The 16,273-nt window shown below is 63.1% G+C and overlaps 2 protein-coding genes across 4 annotated transcripts; one reads left to right on the forward strand and one right to left on the reverse strand.

The window, feature by feature from the left end:
- Nucleotides 1-851: 851 nt before the first annotated feature.
- EIF4EBP1 (eukaryotic translation initiation factor 4E binding protein 1) lies at nt 852-5,082 on the reverse strand. 3 transcript variants are annotated; one of them, XM_053966314.1, is made up of 3 exons: nt 4,873-5,082; nt 2,321-2,491; nt 852-1,193 (listed from the first exon to the last, which is right to left on the reverse strand). In XM_053966314.1, exons 1-3 carry the CDS (start codon nt 5,018-5,020, stop codon nt 1,162-1,164), a joined length of 351 nt encoding a protein of 116 aa, XP_053822289.1. In that variant the 5' UTR covers nt 5,021-5,082; the 3' UTR covers nt 852-1,161. The 3 variants fall into 3 exon arrangements, 2 of the variants coding, with proteins under 2 accessions (XP_053822289.1, XP_053822288.1); XM_053966313.1 differs by having other exon boundaries at nt 852-1,196; XR_008435058.1 differs by lacking the exons at nt 852-1,193; nt 4,873-5,082 and adding an exon at nt 2,650-4,706 and having other exon boundaries at nt 2,406-2,491.
- A 7,739-nt stretch (nt 5,083-12,821) lies between these two features.
- Nucleotides 12,822-16,182, forward strand: ADRB3 (adrenoceptor beta 3). Its single transcript, XM_053966305.1, has 2 exons — nt 12,822-14,080; nt 15,085-16,182. Exons 1-2 carry the CDS (start codon nt 12,822-12,824, stop codon nt 15,122-15,124), a joined length of 1,299 nt encoding a protein of 432 aa, XP_053822280.1. The 3' UTR covers nt 15,125-16,182.
- The last annotated feature ends 91 nt before the right edge of the window (nt 16,183-16,273 follow it).

The following is a 16,273-nucleotide window of genomic DNA, read 5'->3' on the forward strand; positions in this document are numbered from 1 at the left end:
CTTATCTTCGAGAAATGCAGGTTTATCTGCAGCAATTGCTTTGTTCTGTTACTCATTATTGAGGGTTTGCATATCATAATGTCACCACTGAGCATCATTAGCAGATATTTAAATGCTATCTGCCAAACCTGATCTGCACAGACACTCCCTGTGGTTTGGGAAGTCTGAAGTTCAGGCTGTGCCCCGTTTGGGTTCCCCTCCTGTGAGGTGCCTCCACCCCCAAGCAGTAAGACAGCAATGTGTTTACAGACTGTCCAGACCACATTTATCAAACCTCACGGAGGCTAAAAATGAAGATATTTGCTCTGGCCACCCAAACTGGACCTTCCCACAGCAAAATTGACTTTCTCTGACAAAAATTCCCGTCTCCAACCCAGACAGACTTTGTTTCTAACCCTCTTCCCCAAAGCTCTTCTCCCTGCCCACCCCAGGATAAAAAAGAGAAGCAAGGGTAAAGCAGCATGGACATTTCAGCATGGATCACAAACCCAGGCTGGCACATGCCAGAAAGAAAGAACTGCAGTGGCAAAGCTGGAGGCTCCCTCCTCTCCCTGGCAGGGCAGCTCAGCCAGGAGCCCTCCAAGAGCCTCCAGCTGAACTGATCCCAGATATTCCCACCTGCAGCCCGAGCCTGGCCCTTGCCAGGCAGGCAAGAGCACACAACCTGTGACAGAGCCTTCTGGAAGCACTCAGGGACACTTTTTGTCTCTATTCTGGGGGCAGATCTGGCAGACCAAACCTTCCCCCAGGGACCAGGTGGGACCAGGGATGCTTGGCCCAGCCCCAGCAGCACAGGGGACACCATTTTAGGGGTCAGCAGTTGGTTGCTGGAATAAGGGACAGAAGCCACATTTATTGCATTCATCTCCACACCAGGAGACTCCACGTGATTTTTATTTCTCCCTTATATTGCATTTCTGTTACAGTATTAAAATGATTAACAAAAGCATAAAACTGGAACCGAGACCAAGGGGGGAGGGTGTCTCCTGCAGCACCCCGAGGCCTGGCCCCTGGAACAGGACACGCTCTGCTCTCCTGAGGGAATCTGCCTTTCCCAGAGCAGGAAGGCACTCAAGGCATGGCTGCTGTAAGCCTGGCTGGTGGGAATCCTCCAGACAAGTCCTGGTGCTTCACTGGATCAGCACTCTGCAGGCAGGTGTGTTAGATGTCCATGTCGAACTGCTCTTCCTCACCTGCTGGGAGGGACAAAACCACGGGTGAGGGCCCAGAGTTCCACACTACATACCAAAGAGTTCAGTGAAGGAGTGGCAGGCAGCTGTGCTTCAGAAACGGGGTAGTTTGGGCTTAAAAGCTGCACTCAGGCATCAGGGTTGGTGTGAAAATCATCTTGTGAAGCTGTGGTGAAGGTGTCACTGCTGGGGGATCTCCCTCGCACATGCCAGAGCAGAGGCAGAGAAAATGCCCTCTCAGTAATTTATTCTTGCCCCTGGATTTCCTTGTAGCAAGGAATGGGAAGAAGCACACTGAGGACTGGAAGGAAGCCAGCCAGGCACATTTCACAGCCATTATCCCCAGGGCTGCTCCCACAGCCTGGCAGCCAGGAGCTGCTCCTGAGGACAGGCATTCTCTGCCAGAGTCACAGCCCAGCACCCAGCCTGCGTTTCAGGGCGTGCTGTGAGCCACTTCAGGTCACAGCGTGTGTCAGGCATGAGGCAATCCTGACTCTGGAAAGCTTTTACTGGCAGCGAGCACACAACAAGAGCCGTCAGATCTTTATTTTCAGAGAGAACATAAATACTTGCACTTGGTAGGTTCAGGTTGCTTCAAGAAATAACCGCAAATAACTTTAAAAACAATTCTTCAAGGGCAACACTGGCTCGTGCTGCTGCAGCAGGGCCTCAGAGAAGTGTCCCTGTCACAAAACGGGGTCAGAAACAGGCAGCAGGAATTTACAACTCAGGCTGATATTAAAAACCCAAGTAAATTCTGCTCTCAATTGTAACTTGAAGCTCCCAGCAGCTGCAGCACGGCCCAGCTCAGGGAGAGGCGGCAGCAGCTGCCCCTCTGCTTTGCACAGGGCTCCTAATCCAACAGCAGCTTCCCAAACGCTGAATTAATGGGAATCCTATCAAATGACACCTAGGGACTGCAGAAGTCACGTCGCTGGGGCCCAGAGCAGGACCAAACAACTGCCAGACCCCCGTCACCCTGTGACACTGAGCCCACTCCGCCTTTCCAAGAAGTTACTGGAGAATTGACCACGCGTCCCGGGAACCTCCTGGCCCCACTCCAGCTCTGGAACTTCTAGGAACCAGCAGAGCCCCTCATGGGCTGCTGGGGCTCTGCTGCCTGCACTCACCTGCGCTCACTTTCTCCTCACAGTTTTGGACGTGGTGGTTTTCAAGCTTCAACTCCTCCACGCCAGGGCTGGTAACGCCTGGAATGTCCGGAAGGTCGGAGGGAGGTGTTTTGGCACCCGGAGAATTGCGGCATTCCATCAGGAACTTTCGGTCATAAATGATCCTGGTACCTGGGGGGACAGCACACGCTCAGCCCTCCCTGCCCAGGGCAGGGAACTCCCTCATCTTTGAGGACCCTTACAGCCCAAACCGCTCAGGGACCGGATATTTGATAATAAATATTAATAAATATTAAATAACTGTGATGCAGCGCCTCAGTCTGGGTTACCTTTCCAGAATTCCGGGTGCACTGACACTAAAGGTGACACATCAGGCACCCAAACTCTGCCAGCTGCTGCCCCGAGGCAGCACAGGGCTCCAAACCCCAGGCAGGGGCTGGAAGCAGCAGATCCAGCCCCTTCCACCTCGCTCAAGGTCACACCAGCCCACAGAGCAAACAGAAAACTGAACTCGATTCCCACTCATGGCTGAAAGCTGCAGGTGGACACACGCCAGGGGACAGGACGGGGCAGGGCCGTGTCCCTCTGAGCTCTGCCCAGCAAGAATTCCTGCACAGACACTTCCCCTGGCACAGCAGCACCTACACACACCTTGCTCAGGGCTTACACAGATGGTTAATGCTCCAAGGCTCAACCAGGAACCACCCAGCCCCAGCCAACCACGCTGAGCCTCCAGGCATGGATTTCTAGGAACACCACTGAACAGCCTGTTCCTTATAAAGGAATGTCATGGAAACAGCTCAAAAACCACAGGCAGAAAAGGGATCCCTCCAAACAGCCCTCAGCCTTAACCCAGCAAGTGCTGGAAAAGAGTGTTTGCTTCCCAAGGGGAGGCTGCACACCCCTCTGGATCAGGTGTGTCCTGCTCTGCTCCTGTTCCAGCCAGAGGGAAAGGGACTTGTCCCTGCGCCCTCCCCAGAAGTGTTAACTAAAGTCCACACGTGTGGGCAAACAGCTCCTGCCACCATCTGCCCCCGAGCAACCAACCCCCCTTGGTGTGAACACTGTAAATATACAATAAATCCATAAAACAGCACGTCCACCAGCTGCGTTCCAACCGAGCTCTGCCAGGGAGTTCTGAAAACACCGAAAAACTTTTCACTGACGATTCTGAACTCCAGTTCTTTCGGGAGGAGGATCCATGCCTACAGTCAGCTGGCTGGGTGCTAAATTCCTGGGAAGCTCCAGGAGGAGGAGGAGGAGGAGGAGGACAGGGATTCCTGGAACTGCAGCTCTGTACCAGCACCGGGAGCTTCCACCTTTCTCCAACAGCCTCAGGCCCAGAGCTCCTGAAAGCCAGGGGCCAGCTGGGGCAGGACATGGGGCAGGACACGGGGCAGGACACGGGGCAGGACATGGGGCAGGACATGGGGCAGGACACGGGGCAGGACACCCAGCTGGGGCAGGACATGGGGCAGGACACGGGGCAGGACACGGGGCAGGACATGGGGCAGGACACGGGGCAGGACACGGGGCAGGACACGGGGCAGGACATGGGGCAGGACACGGGGCAGGACACGGGGCAGGACACGGGGCAGGACACGGGGCAGGACATGGGGCAGGACACGGGGCAGGACACGGGGCAGGACACGGGGCAGGACACGGGGCAGGACATGGGGCAGGACACCCAGCTGGGGCAGGACACCCAGCCCGGGCTGTCACAGCTCCTGCACCCACCCAGAGCCGCGTTCCCCGGTGCTGCCAGGGCGTGTTCAGCAGGAGAACACACCCAGCACGGGATGCTCTGCTCCCTGCGAGCCCCGCGGGGCTCTGGACCCTCCCTCCCGTCAGCACCGCAGCACGGCGGGGCAGCGCACGGTGTCCCCAGCACGGTGTCCCCAGCACGGTGTCCCCAGCACGGTGTCCCCGGTGTCCCCAGCACGGTGTCCCCAGCACGGTGTCCCCAGCACGGTGTCCCCAGCACGGTGTCCCCAGCACGGTGTCCCCGGGCAGGTGGGCACGGCCCCGGTTTCTCGTCCCGCTCCAGACTCTCAGGAACTCCCCGGGGACGAAGGGCTGACGGGCTCATTACCGCGCGCCGCTAATTAATTGCTCGTTTCGTTCCTGCCGGGGGAAGGCTCCCACACCTCGCCACGACTCCTGCAGGTGCTGCTGGAGCCTTCTCGGCGATTTGCTGCTCCCAGAGGACCAAAACCAGCCCAAAGCTCGGCTCTCCGCCGAGCCAGCGGTGCCACTTCCCCTTCTCCCCGCGGTTTAACCCCTGGAATCCCGCGGCGGACCCGAGGCACCACCGACCCCTCCACGCTTTGTCCTTTCGGCTCCACCACTGCTGCTGCTCGCATCCCCGGGCAGGCGCTGCCCCGGCCCCCCCGAACCTCCACCGAGTCCCGGCACCGGGCGGGGGCTCCCGGTGCTCGTCCCGGGACAGAACGGGAGCGCGCTCGCCCGCCCCTTGCTCGAACCGAGCCCTCCCTCCCGCCGTCAGAGCTGCCCGCTCCCCCCAGCACGGCCCCCGCCGGCCCGGCGCTCACCGCCCGGCGTGGTCCCGAACACGGTGCCCCCCGGCGTGGTGCTGTAGTCGCCGGGCGGCAGCGGGGCCCCGTCGGGCAGGGCGAGGCACTTGCCGGGGCCCGGGATGTCGCGACTGGGCGTCTGCCCGGGGCAGCAGCGGCCCGACATGACGGGAGCGGGAGCGGGAGCGGGACCGGAGCAGCACCGGCGCCGCCGCCGCCGCTGCCCGCCCGCCGCTTCCGGCCCGGGCCACGCCCCTTCCGCCGCGGGACGGGGCGGGGCGGGGCGCGGGCGGTGGGCGGGGCTCACAGCGATGGCGGGCGGGGTTTAGTGGGATGAGGCGGGATTATGCTAATAGAGGCGTGCCCTTCGGGGGCGGGGTTTAGCCCGGACAAGGGCGGGGCTTAGCGCTAAATGGGCGTGGTCTGGACGTGACCCCCGACGGGTCCCCTTCTCTCCCATTTTCTCCCTTTTTCTCCCGGTTTTCTCCCTCTTTTCTCCCTTTTTCTCCCGTTTTTCTCCCATTTTCTCCCTCTTTTCTCCCTTTTTCTCCCGTTTTTCTCCCATTTTGTCCCATTTTCTCCCATTTTCTCCCTTTTTTCTCCCATTTTCTCCCGGTTTTCTCCCATTTTCTCCCTCTTTTCTCCCTTTTTCTTCCCTTTTTTTCCCCCGGAGAGACCCCTGGCCTGTGCCCCCCGCTTTTGGGGCCGCGCTTCCCCGTGCCTGGCGGGGGCCCCGCAGAGCCCCCGGGGGCGCTGGCGGCGCTGCCCCTCCGTGCCCTCCGCTGCCCACGCGGGGCGGCCGCGCTGGGGGGTCCCGTGGGAACGCCGCGGGGACAGATGTCTGCCCGGCCGCCCCCATCCCAAATGGCTTTGCCTCCCCCCAGGGGCCGGGAACAAACGCGGGAGGAGCCGTGGGCCGGCGCCCCCCACGCCGTGTCCCGGTGGGGCTGGAGCTGTGGGGAATAGGGCTTGTCTTAATACTTCATTAAAGAGAAGATCTGAAGAGCAGCCGAAGGGCGGCGGGAGGGGCGCAGGGTCGGCCGGGCGGGACCCCTGGGCTGGGCAGGGGGAGGCTGGGGAAGCCAGGGATGAAAGCTGGCCTGAAGCCCCTCCGAGCATCCTTGGCACCACCCTGCTCGCGGGTACCCTCTAGGAAAAGCCCTTCATCCTTCCCTGCTCCTCCAGCCGCGGCCGCAGGGCTCTGCTGACCCTCAGCGGACTCCGGTGCGGTGCTGACATCGGCTGCCGGGGACCGGGCTGCCGGCGACCGGCAGCGTTCCGGCAGCGCCGCGGGGTCACCGAGGCTGCGGCAGGGATTGTCCGAACCGGGGCTTGAGGCTGCTCCTCTGGTGGGACGCGGCAGCCCCGGCGTGCCCAAACCATCGCCCCGGCTCCAACAGATGGAGCTCGGCAGCCACGCACGGCTCCGGACCCCGGCCCGGGGCCGAGCTCATCCCGCGGGGCCGCGCTCCCGCCCTGGCCGCTCCCGGGGGTCGCTGAGCGTTTTCTGCGGGGCAGCATTTCGGTGTCCAGGGCAGCAGCGTCCTGCCGGGCTGGGGTCGGACACGGCTCTTTCTGCCCCCAGGCTCCTGTGGGAGCCCAGGCAGGCTGTGGTGTCCCCCAGAACCCGCAGGGGCGCGGGCAGGCTGCGGTGCCAGGCAGGCAGCCCTCGCCCTGTGCCAGCTGCTGAATCGATTAGCGGGCACTGGGGCAGGAAAATAACATTTCCGGCGTGGAATGACATCAGCAATGACCCCCAACCCAGAGACGCGGCCGCTGCCATTTCCTCCTCCTCCTCCTCCTCCTCGTCCTGCTGGAGAACGATCCGTTACGGGGTCAGGGAGCGGGGAAGGTCAGGGCTTAGGGCACATCCTGGCTGGGGCAGAGCAGGGTGTCACCCTCCCCGTGCCTGCTGCAGTTCGGTGCTCCCGGCAGCACCCAGGGGACAGGGACAGGGACAGGGACAGGGACAGGGACAGGGATCCTCCTGCCCCTGGACAGGAGCTCCAGTGCCCGGGAGCTGCCTGCAGGCAGGGAAGAGGCGTTGGGTGCTCTCCCACCCGCACCACCAGCACCCCCCGGTTACAGAGTGTTCCTCTCCAGGGCATTTTATCTGCCCATTCCACGGGCAGCTCCCAGGGCTGGAAAGCCCTTTGTCATCCTCATGTGATACGAAGTTATCGCGTTATTGCCTTCTAAATCGGGAGCAGAAGTGCTCTCCGAGGTGTCCGTGTCTCCACCAGCACTGCCTTTGCTTCTGACCTGGTTTGGATCCCTGGGAGCTGAGCAGGGCTGGCTCTTGGGGAAGGACTCACTCCAGCTGCAGGTCCGGGGGAAGAAAATGTTCCATAAGCCATGAAATGCCCCTGTCCCTGGTGTGAGAGCAGCCCTGGGGGACGGCAGCAGGGGCAGGGGGCCGTCACTGGCCCCACCTGCACCGATCCCCAGTGCACTGTGATTAGGGGAAGGTTTGCCGAGACGGGAAGCGAATAACCCAGGGAAGGATAAACTCTCTGCCTGGTGGGCAGGCGGCTTTCATCTCGCCCCATCCGTCACCTCCTGTCCGGGTGGCTCCCGCGCGGGGGGGCTCATCCCCAGCCCCCTCTGCAGCCCACCACCCCCCACCCTTGGAGGCCTGGGGACCCCACTGCAGCCCCGTGAAGGCCGGGATGGTGATGGACCCCGCGGCAGTGAGGATGTCCCTGTGCCGCGGCATTTCCACCCCATCCCTCTGTGTTTACATTCCCCTCCGATCGCGGCTGGCGATAAGGACGGGCCCGGACGAAGCCACGGCCCTGCTGCCCGCCCGAGGGCTGTTCGTGCAGATAAAGGTTGCCCCATAAACAAAGCCCATCCTGCCTTTGGGAAGGGCATCTCCGCTGGCCCCAGCCCTCGGCAGGAAACCCTGTCCGGGACGCCCCCGGCATTGCCGGGGGTGCTCAGCACCCCAAAAGGCAGCCCTGGGATGTGCTCTTTGCGTCCTGGAAACAGCCTCTGTGGCATGGGCTTCACCGTGGTACCCATGGCCAGAGCCAGAGGGGGAGCGTTTGACTCTTCCTCCTCCTCCTCCTCGTTGTTGCTGGTTTTCCTCCCTGCAGACATCGGGCTGGAAGCAAACACAGCCTGGAGGCCGCAGGAGGGGACACGGGGGCTGGGGGGCAGGGATGGGTGCTGCTGGCCACAGCTGTGGCAGAGGGTGCCCGGGCATGCAGGGGGCAGAGGAGGGGCAGGGGGAGATCCGGGTGGCAGCTCGGCCGGTGTCCCGCGGTGTGGCCGGGCTGGCCGGGGGCTCCACGCGGGGCTGCTGGCACTCTTCTCCCTCATCCCTGCCAGCTTCCCCCACGCGGGGCTGGACCCTCTCCCTCCCACCCTGCTCTGGGGCACAGCTGGGAATGCCACGTGGAAGCTCCTCTCTCCCTCGGAAAGCCCTGTCTGACGGCTCAGCTCTCTCCGAGGTTATTTCTGCTGTTGCTTTTTCTCGATTCTTCCCACACTTTTTGTGAAATCTGGACCCGTGTTATTGCAAACTTCTCCCTCCTTCCCCCACCCCAGTTTGCTTTAGCAACAGCTGAAGGAAAACCAGAAACAACGGGAAAGGAGCTGTGAAAATATCTGTAAAGCCTCTCAGTCCTGATGGCAGCACGAGGACTCTCCCTTCTCCGGCAGCTGGAGGGAGATGGGACCTGTCAGAAATGAAACCTGCAAGGTTTGATAAAGATGTCAGAAATTGGGAATAACTGCTGCAGGCACTGCCCTGCTGCTGTCACAGGCTTTCCTCTCAGCAACGCAGGAAAGAAAACAGCTTTACTATGATTTATTTTTAAATTTGAAGCCGCAATTGCACAGAGATCTGGGGGGCAGGAGCAGGACTGCCCTGCCTTAGCGCAGCCTTTGTCACTGGCTGGGTTTCAGGATCTCGGTGCCCCTTTCCCTCATTCTGCCCATGCTGCCGCGGCCTCGGGAAGGGCTGCAGCCCTGCCGAGCTGTGCCTGCTCTCAGCTGCCTGCTCCGGGCAGGGCAGGGCAGGGTGGCCCCGGGGCAGAGCCGTGCCTCCATCCGCTGGCCTCGGAAGCGATGCCGGTGGCCCCGAGCTGCGTTCTCCGCTGCAGGTGTCCCAGCCCTCAGCCCCCAGCTGTTCACCCCAGGCGAGGAGAGGGGTCCCAGCAGCCCTGCCCGGCCCCTGAAGGGCGGCACGGCTCCTTCCCCCGAGCCGCGTGTCCGCGGGGCCAAACTCGCTGGGAACGGGCTGACAAACAGGGAGCAGAGTGACCTCAGCCCCGGCTGGGCCGGCTCCGACCTCCGGGTGCCTCTTTCATCACCACCGAGGCAGGAGCTCCCAGGAGCTTCGCCTGGAAAACAGGATGTGCGTGTTGGAGACGCGGGAGCCCGGAGCCCCTGGGACGCCCCGGGGGTGCCAGCGCTGGGGTGGCACGGGGCTGGTCCCACTGGGTGATGGGGGAGCTGTGCTGGGGCAGCAGCCGGCTCGGGGGAGCTCCGAGATGTACAGCAGGGTGTGAAGGCACCCGGGATGCACAGCGCAGACCCTGCCTGAACCCCGTAAATGTGGGATACACGCTGTGGGACACGCTGTCTGTGGGACACACACACACCGTGGGACACACACACCCTCTGTGGGATACACGCTGTGGGATATTTGCCACGGGATACTGAGCATGCCTGTGAAACAGCACGTTTTTACCATTTTTTATTATTCTGACACAGAGATTTTTGCCTTCCTGCACGAGCCCTGGCTGGCAGTGCTGCAGCTCCCGGAGCCGTGCCCGCCTTTGCCGGGGGAGGGGGGTTTATATGGGGACCTGAGTTTATGTGGAGCTTCCTGCAGGCTTCCTGGGACAGGCAGTACCCAGGGGTTAAAGCTCCATCACAGCCTGTTTATGTGCTGACAAGGAAATGTGGTGACAGAGAATCCCAAACAACTTCAAAGCAAGATTTGTGGATCTGATATGGAAACTATTCTGAAAGTCCAGGAGAGCCTGCCACTTCTGTGGGGACGCAGCCGGGGCAGACCCATTCCCAAAGCCCAGCCTGGCCCTGTGCCCGCCCCAGCGAGCCCAGAGCTCCTGCCCTGGGGAGAGAATTTGGGTAAAGTGGTGCTCCTTGGCATCTCCTCAGGCAGAGGGAAGAGCATCACACGGCCCTCATCCGTGTCCTGCGCTGTGCCCAGGTGTCCTCCCTTGGGATGGGCAGGTGAAGCCCCTTGAGGGTGGCACTTTGGTGCCATCACCTGCTGCCCTGGGGCTGGGTTTGGGCCCTGTGCTGTGACGGGAGGAGGCTGAGGAAGCTGAAGCAGAGGGGAGAGGGGGACTCTGGTGTCCCCACAGCTGGTGTGGCCACGAGCAGAGGCAGCACTGTGACTCCACCGTGTGATGGGTTTATCTCGTGTCCTGTACCGGCGAGCACGCGGCCACATGCCAGGGAGGGAGCGAGTTCCCAGCTATAAAAAGCTCTTGTTTTATCCATAGCTGCTACTTGAGCTCTCAGCCCTCACTCTCTGTGACCAAGCAGAGCCCGTGTGCCCTCAGATGTGTCTGGGATCAGCTCAGGCATCTGTTTCCTCTCTCCAAACACATCCGTGGGCACCAGGAACTGCATGTGCTGCCCAGCAAGGAGATGTCTGCTCCCTGCAGCCCCGCTCTCCCCGAGCAGGGATCTCCCCTAATTGATTCCGATTCTCTGTGTGTAAAGAGGTATTTTTAAATACCCATTGTTTATTCTGTACCAACAGCCGAAGGAGCTGCTCTGATCCATGGCATAAACATATTTTCCCAGAGTTTTCTAAACAACCCTTGACCCGCTGCCTTCCTGTGGCGTTTTGCCGGGCTGGCTCTGCCTCCCCCACTGCCAGTGGCCACGCAGGTAGGGCCAGGCCAGAGGTCCTGGCCGGTGGCAGGGATGGGAAGGGAAAGAGGAGGTGACAGCCCCGGGCTGGACAGTCTCCATCCCTGCGGGGGCTTGGAGCAAGGCTCTGGAGCAGCAAGGATGGGGGTGAGGGCTGGGTGAGACCCAGCACCTCTGTGCTTCAGCTTTCCCAGCTGGAAAACTGGGACAAAGATACGGAGCCACGTTACTTCCCCGGCGGCGAGGAAAAGCCTGGGACTCTCCCTTCCCCTCCCCAGTCCCGCCTGATCCCTGGGAACGGGGCAGGGCATCGAGCCCTCCTGTCGGGGACTGGCACCGCTCTGAGGTCCCGAGAGCAGCCGTCAGGACGGGGGGCTGGATGCCTGCTTGGCCCCTGGGGAGCGCCTGGCTGTCTGTCCTGCTGTGGGCAGTGTGTCTGTCCGTGGCTGGGAACGGAGCTCCCTGCTGGGCACGGCGGGGTGAGGAAGGTCAGAAATGCCATAGGGACTGTCTGCAGGAAAAGGGGCTCTGAAATCCCTAGGGATGAGTCTGGCAGCCCCTTGGGTGTCTGGGGGCCAGCACAGAGCCCGGCCCTGCAGGGCAGCTGGGGCTGCCGGGGAAGTGGAGGCAGGGAGGGAAGGAGGAGGCAAGGATGGGAAGCAGAGGTGAGCATGGAAAGCGTGGGGAAGGTGGGAAGCCAGCAGCCCCTGGTCACTCCAGGGGGGTGGCAGAGCTGGGCATCCCGCCCTATGGCTGGCCTTTGGTGACTCCCAAAGGCAGAGCCGAGCCCAAAGCCCTCACCGCCCAGGGAACGTTCCCACGGGTGCTCCTGCTTTGCTTCCAGACCCAAACCCAGCCCCGTGTGCCGCTGTGCCCCGGAGCCGGCCGTGCAGCCGCGCCGGACACACGGCAGCCTCCTGCACGCCGTGTCTGTGCCAGGGGCCGCGCCGGGGCCAGCACAAAGTGCCCTGTGAACAGCAATTCCCAGCTCGCTCCCAGCCAGCAGCACCCGCCGGGGCTGGGAGCTGAGTGAGATCGGATCAAGCCCTTGGCCGAGGGCTTTGAAAATCCAAAACAGCCTCGTAAAGATGAAGCTCGTAAAACCAGGACTCTGCTTTTGTAGCTCATGAATGGGAAGAAATGCCAACCAGATCATTTTTACACATATTTTTTCCGTCTTTGTCAACATTCCCCCATTTGGCTGAAACTTCAAACTGCCGCATTTGGAGACCGTCTGTCTTAGAAGTTCCAGTATTTGTATAAATAACTGATAGGGAAAGATGATCCACTCTGGAGTCTGCCCAGGGGCCCTGGGAACAGTGATGGGGCTGTGGAGCCTCCCAGAGTTTTGGTGGTTCTCCAGTGCCAAGTGAGCGGGGCAGGAAGTGTGGGTGGGGGTCTCCAAACACCAGCACCCACCCAAATTCAGGAAGGGGAGCAAGAAAGGTCTCCTCCATCCACTGGGAAGGAGGCTCCGGCAATAACTATGGAAGTGAAGTGGTGACTGTGGCCCTGGCTGTCATCTTTGGAAGCGGGCTGTCACCTTGCCAATCCTGTGCCGATGTCGGGGCAGGGGATGACAGGGGTGCCGCTGTCCCCCGCCAGGGACAGTCTGTCCTGCCCAGGGAGAGTCTGAGCGCAGCGAGGGGCGCACGGGGAGGGGCACGCCGGGCACGGAGAGGGCAGCACAGAGGGCTCAGGGCTCACGGGGAAGGACCGGGGCGCACGGGGAGGGGATGTGTGCGTGGCAGAGTGCAGAACAGGGACAGAAGCGTGCGACTGGGGACTCAGAGAGGGGCTGGAGTGCACAGGGAGGGGATGGAGAGCGCGGAGAAGGGCGGGAGGGCACGGCGAGGGGCTGAGGCGTCCGGCGAGGATGCCGGGGGGAGCGGGGCGGGCCGGGGCAGCGCGTCCGGGGGGAGGAGGTGCCGCCGCTCCCCTTCCCTCGCCCTCCGGAGCGAGCAGCCCGGGGCCGCCCCGCGCCTTTAAAGGCTCCTCCTCCGGCGCGGAGGGGACCCGGCCCCGCCGGTCCGGCCCGAGGGCTGCGCCGGGAGCGCGGCGGGGAGCGCACGGCGGGGCGCGGGGCCGGTGCCCCCAGCCCGGCCGAGATGAGCCCCCTCCCCGCGGGCAACGGCAGCGCCTGGGGGGGCTCCGGCAACTGCAGCGGGGCCGGCAGCCTGGGCCGGCAGTGGGTGCTGGGGACCGCCATCAGCCTCACCGTCCTGGTCACCGTGGCCGGTAACTTGCTGGTGATTGTGGCCATCGCCAAGACGCCGCGGCTGCAGACCATGACCAACGTCTTCATCACCTCGCTGGCCTGCGCCGACCTCATCATGGGCTTGCTGGTGGTGCCGCCAGGGGCCACCATCCTGCTGAGCGGCCACTGGCCCTACGGCACGACGGTGTGCGAGCTGTGGACCTCGCTGGACGTGCTGTGTGTCACGGCCAGCATCGAGACGCTGTGTGCCATCGCCGTGGATCGCTACCTCGCCATCACCTCGCCGCTGCAGTACGAGGCGCTGATGACCAAGGGCCGGGCCCGGGCCGTGGTGTGCCTGGTGTGGGCCATCTCTGCCTTCATCTCCTTCCTGCCCATCATGAACCACTGGTGGCGGGACGGGGCGGACGAGCGGGCGGCGCGCTGCTACGACGACCCGCGCTGCTGCGACTTCGTCACCAACGTGACCTACGCCATCATCTCCTCCACCATCTCCTTCTACGTGCCCCTGCTCGTCATGATCTTCGTCTACGTGCGAGTCTTTGCCGTGGCCACGCGGCACGTCCAGCTCATTGGCAAGGACAAGGTGAGGTTCCTGCAGGAGCCCCCCAGCCCCACGGGCAGGAGCAGCCGGCGCAGGCGGCCCTCCCGTCTGCTGGCCATCAAGGAGCACAAGGCGCTCAAAACCCTGGGCATCATCATGGGCGTCTTCACGCTCTGCTGGCTGCCCTTCTTTGTGGCCAACATCATCAAGGTCTTCTGCCGCTCGCTGGTGCCGGACCAGCTCTTTCTCTTCCTCAACTGGCTGGGCTACATCAACTCCGCCTTCAACCCCATCATCTACTGCCGCAGCCCCGACTTCAGGAGCGCCTTCCGCAAGCTGCTGTGCTGCCCGCGCCGCGCCGACCGCCGGCTCCACGCCGTCTCCCAGGACCTGCAGCGCTGCCCCTGTGCCTTCAGCCCTCGGGGGGGCCCTGCAGAGGACAGCAAGGCGGCCCCCGGGCGCGCCGGGGAGGACGGCGAGGCTCGGGGCAGCGGCAGCAGAACAGAGGAGACTCCTCTGCCCCAGGGCGGTGGCCACCGGCAACGGCCCCTGGGCGAGTCCCGGCTGCAGGGCGCGCAGACCTCGCTGTGTTCCCAGCTGCATGAGTAGGTACCTGCAAGCATTTGCTCGGGAGGGGCCCGGGGGGTCCGGCCCAGCCCTTTGGGGTGTGACTGGGGGGGCTGTCGGTGCTGGGACTGTGCTCTGACAGTGCGGTGCAGAGCTGGGGGAGCTGAGAGACCCCGGGCTACATGGGAGAGGCTCTGGGATGTGGGACTGGGCACCACTGCCCTGCCCCTTGATGTTCCCCTAAACTCTGGCCCCTCCACTGGGCTGCAAAACTGGGGTCCCAACCAGTCCCATTCCAGCCCGCCAGGACCTGGTCTGCTCTTCCTGGGTAAAGGAAACACGGGTGGTGGGTGAACAGGGAAGCAAACCAGCTGAGCAGGAATGTGTCCCAAAGCCTGGCATTTCCCTCTTCTCCTCCCGATCCCGCTTTCTGCTGCTAAAGAAGGAAAACGCGGGGACCCCCTCCGGAGCGCGGCACTGCGGCTGCCGTCGCCACTCTGGGCTCCGCAGGTTGCTTTGCCCTCCAGCGGTGTAAATCTGGGAAGGGAATTAATTCCATGCCGCTCCGTCCCGTGACGGGAAATGCGCTCCCGGAGCCGGCAGCCCGCACAGAGCAGGGGCTGGCAGGGGCTGGCAGAGGCTGGCAGGGGGCTGGCAGAGGCTGGCAGGGGGCTGGCAGGGGCTGGCAGGGGCTGGCAGGGGCTAGTAGAGGCTGGCAGGGGGCTGGCAGGGGCTGACAGGGGTGGCGGGGACGCCCATGCTGTGGCTCTGCCCTGCCGGCACCCTGACACGGATTTACACCTCCAGTTGCAGGGTGGGGTTTTTATTAGTATGACAAAATTGGAGTTATTCTGGTTACTGTGGATTGTAACCTGTTTCCCTCCTGATGCCTGCGGGCAGGAGAGGTTTCCTGCCAGACTGCGCGGGCAGCAGGGATGTGCAGGCAGAGGTGCCGGAGGGCAGGATTCGCCCACGCTGGGGGCGCGGGGCGGTGGATATGTGGGAGGGTCCGGGCTCTCACCCCTGCGCTCCCCCATTTCAGCTTTGCTGGCGGAGCGACGCCCGCGGGTCCGTCCGACTGACTGAGAGCAGCGGAGAGCTGGGAGGAGAGCGCTTCCCCCGGCCGGGTCATCATCGCTCCGGCCTCTCCTCTGCCCGCCTTGGCCGCCGCCCTCCCCGGGGACCGCAGCCCGTGGCCAGCCCCAGGCTGCTGCCCGGGCTCGGGCACGTGAGTCCGGGTCAGCCCGGCCGCAGCCGCTTTAACCCTCCTTGTGCTGCTGCCCGCTTGGCTCGCTGGAGCTGCGCCCCTTGCGCACGGCGCTCCCGGCTCCCTTCCGTGCCTGCGGGGGCGGTGGCTGTGGGTCCCTGTCCCCAGCCGAGCCTGGTGGGTGACACTGTGTCACCTCCCACCCTCTTCTTGCAGGGCCGGGCTGGCGGAGCAGCTGGCAGCTGGCAGGACCCTGCGGTGCGTGCACCGACCCGGAGAGGAGGAGGATGTCCCTTGGGAACGCTGGAGCTCTTGGGACAGCACCAGCTCCTTCGTGCCGTCGGTGCTGGAGGCGCGGAGCTGGGGAAAAGCTCTGGAGCTGCTCACCAAGGGGCAGCACAGCCTCAGGGATGTGTGGACAGGGGACAAACTCCTCTCTTGGCACGGCTGGCAGTGGGATGTGGAGACTGCCAGCTCCGCTTTCTTGAAGGACAAAGGACCCTGTTGCCCCAGGCTTGGCCAGTTTCGGACAGTCTGCTGAGAAGGAGAGAAGAGCCTCCTGCAGGCTCAAGCCCTTCCCAGGATTTCCATCCCTGCATTCCAGGGCTGAGTGCAATTCCAGGAGCTGCAGCGATGCCTTCAGCAGAGGAAAAGCTCAGGGGAATGAGGGGAGCTCCGAGCACGGAGCACCTCCAAACCCAGGGAACTGGGACCGGGTCAGGACTCTCGGCAGTTTCCCCCCCTCGTTTGGGACAGATGCCCGTGTCGGTGCCCCGCGGGGACGGGAGGTGGATTCTCATCTCATGAGCGCAGACGCGCCCTGCCCACGCTGCACCTTTGGGCACGGGCTGGCGTCAGCGTGTCCGGTGACCGCACAGTTTTTGTCCCGGTTTGTGTCCCCCCGTGCCGTGTGAAATAAACCTCTGGATCTCTGCGGTGCCTCCAGATGTGCCCCGAGCACAGGGCGCTGCTCCATGTGCTGTTCCCGGGTGGCCGCCCCAGCTTCGGGGGGTCCATCCCAGTC

Source organism: Vidua chalybeata, chromosome 28, assembly GCF_026979565.1.
Source record: "Vidua chalybeata isolate OUT-0048 chromosome 28, bVidCha1 merged haplotype, whole genome shotgun sequence".
Lineage (NCBI taxonomy): Eukaryota > Metazoa > Chordata > Aves > Passeriformes > Viduidae > Vidua > Vidua chalybeata.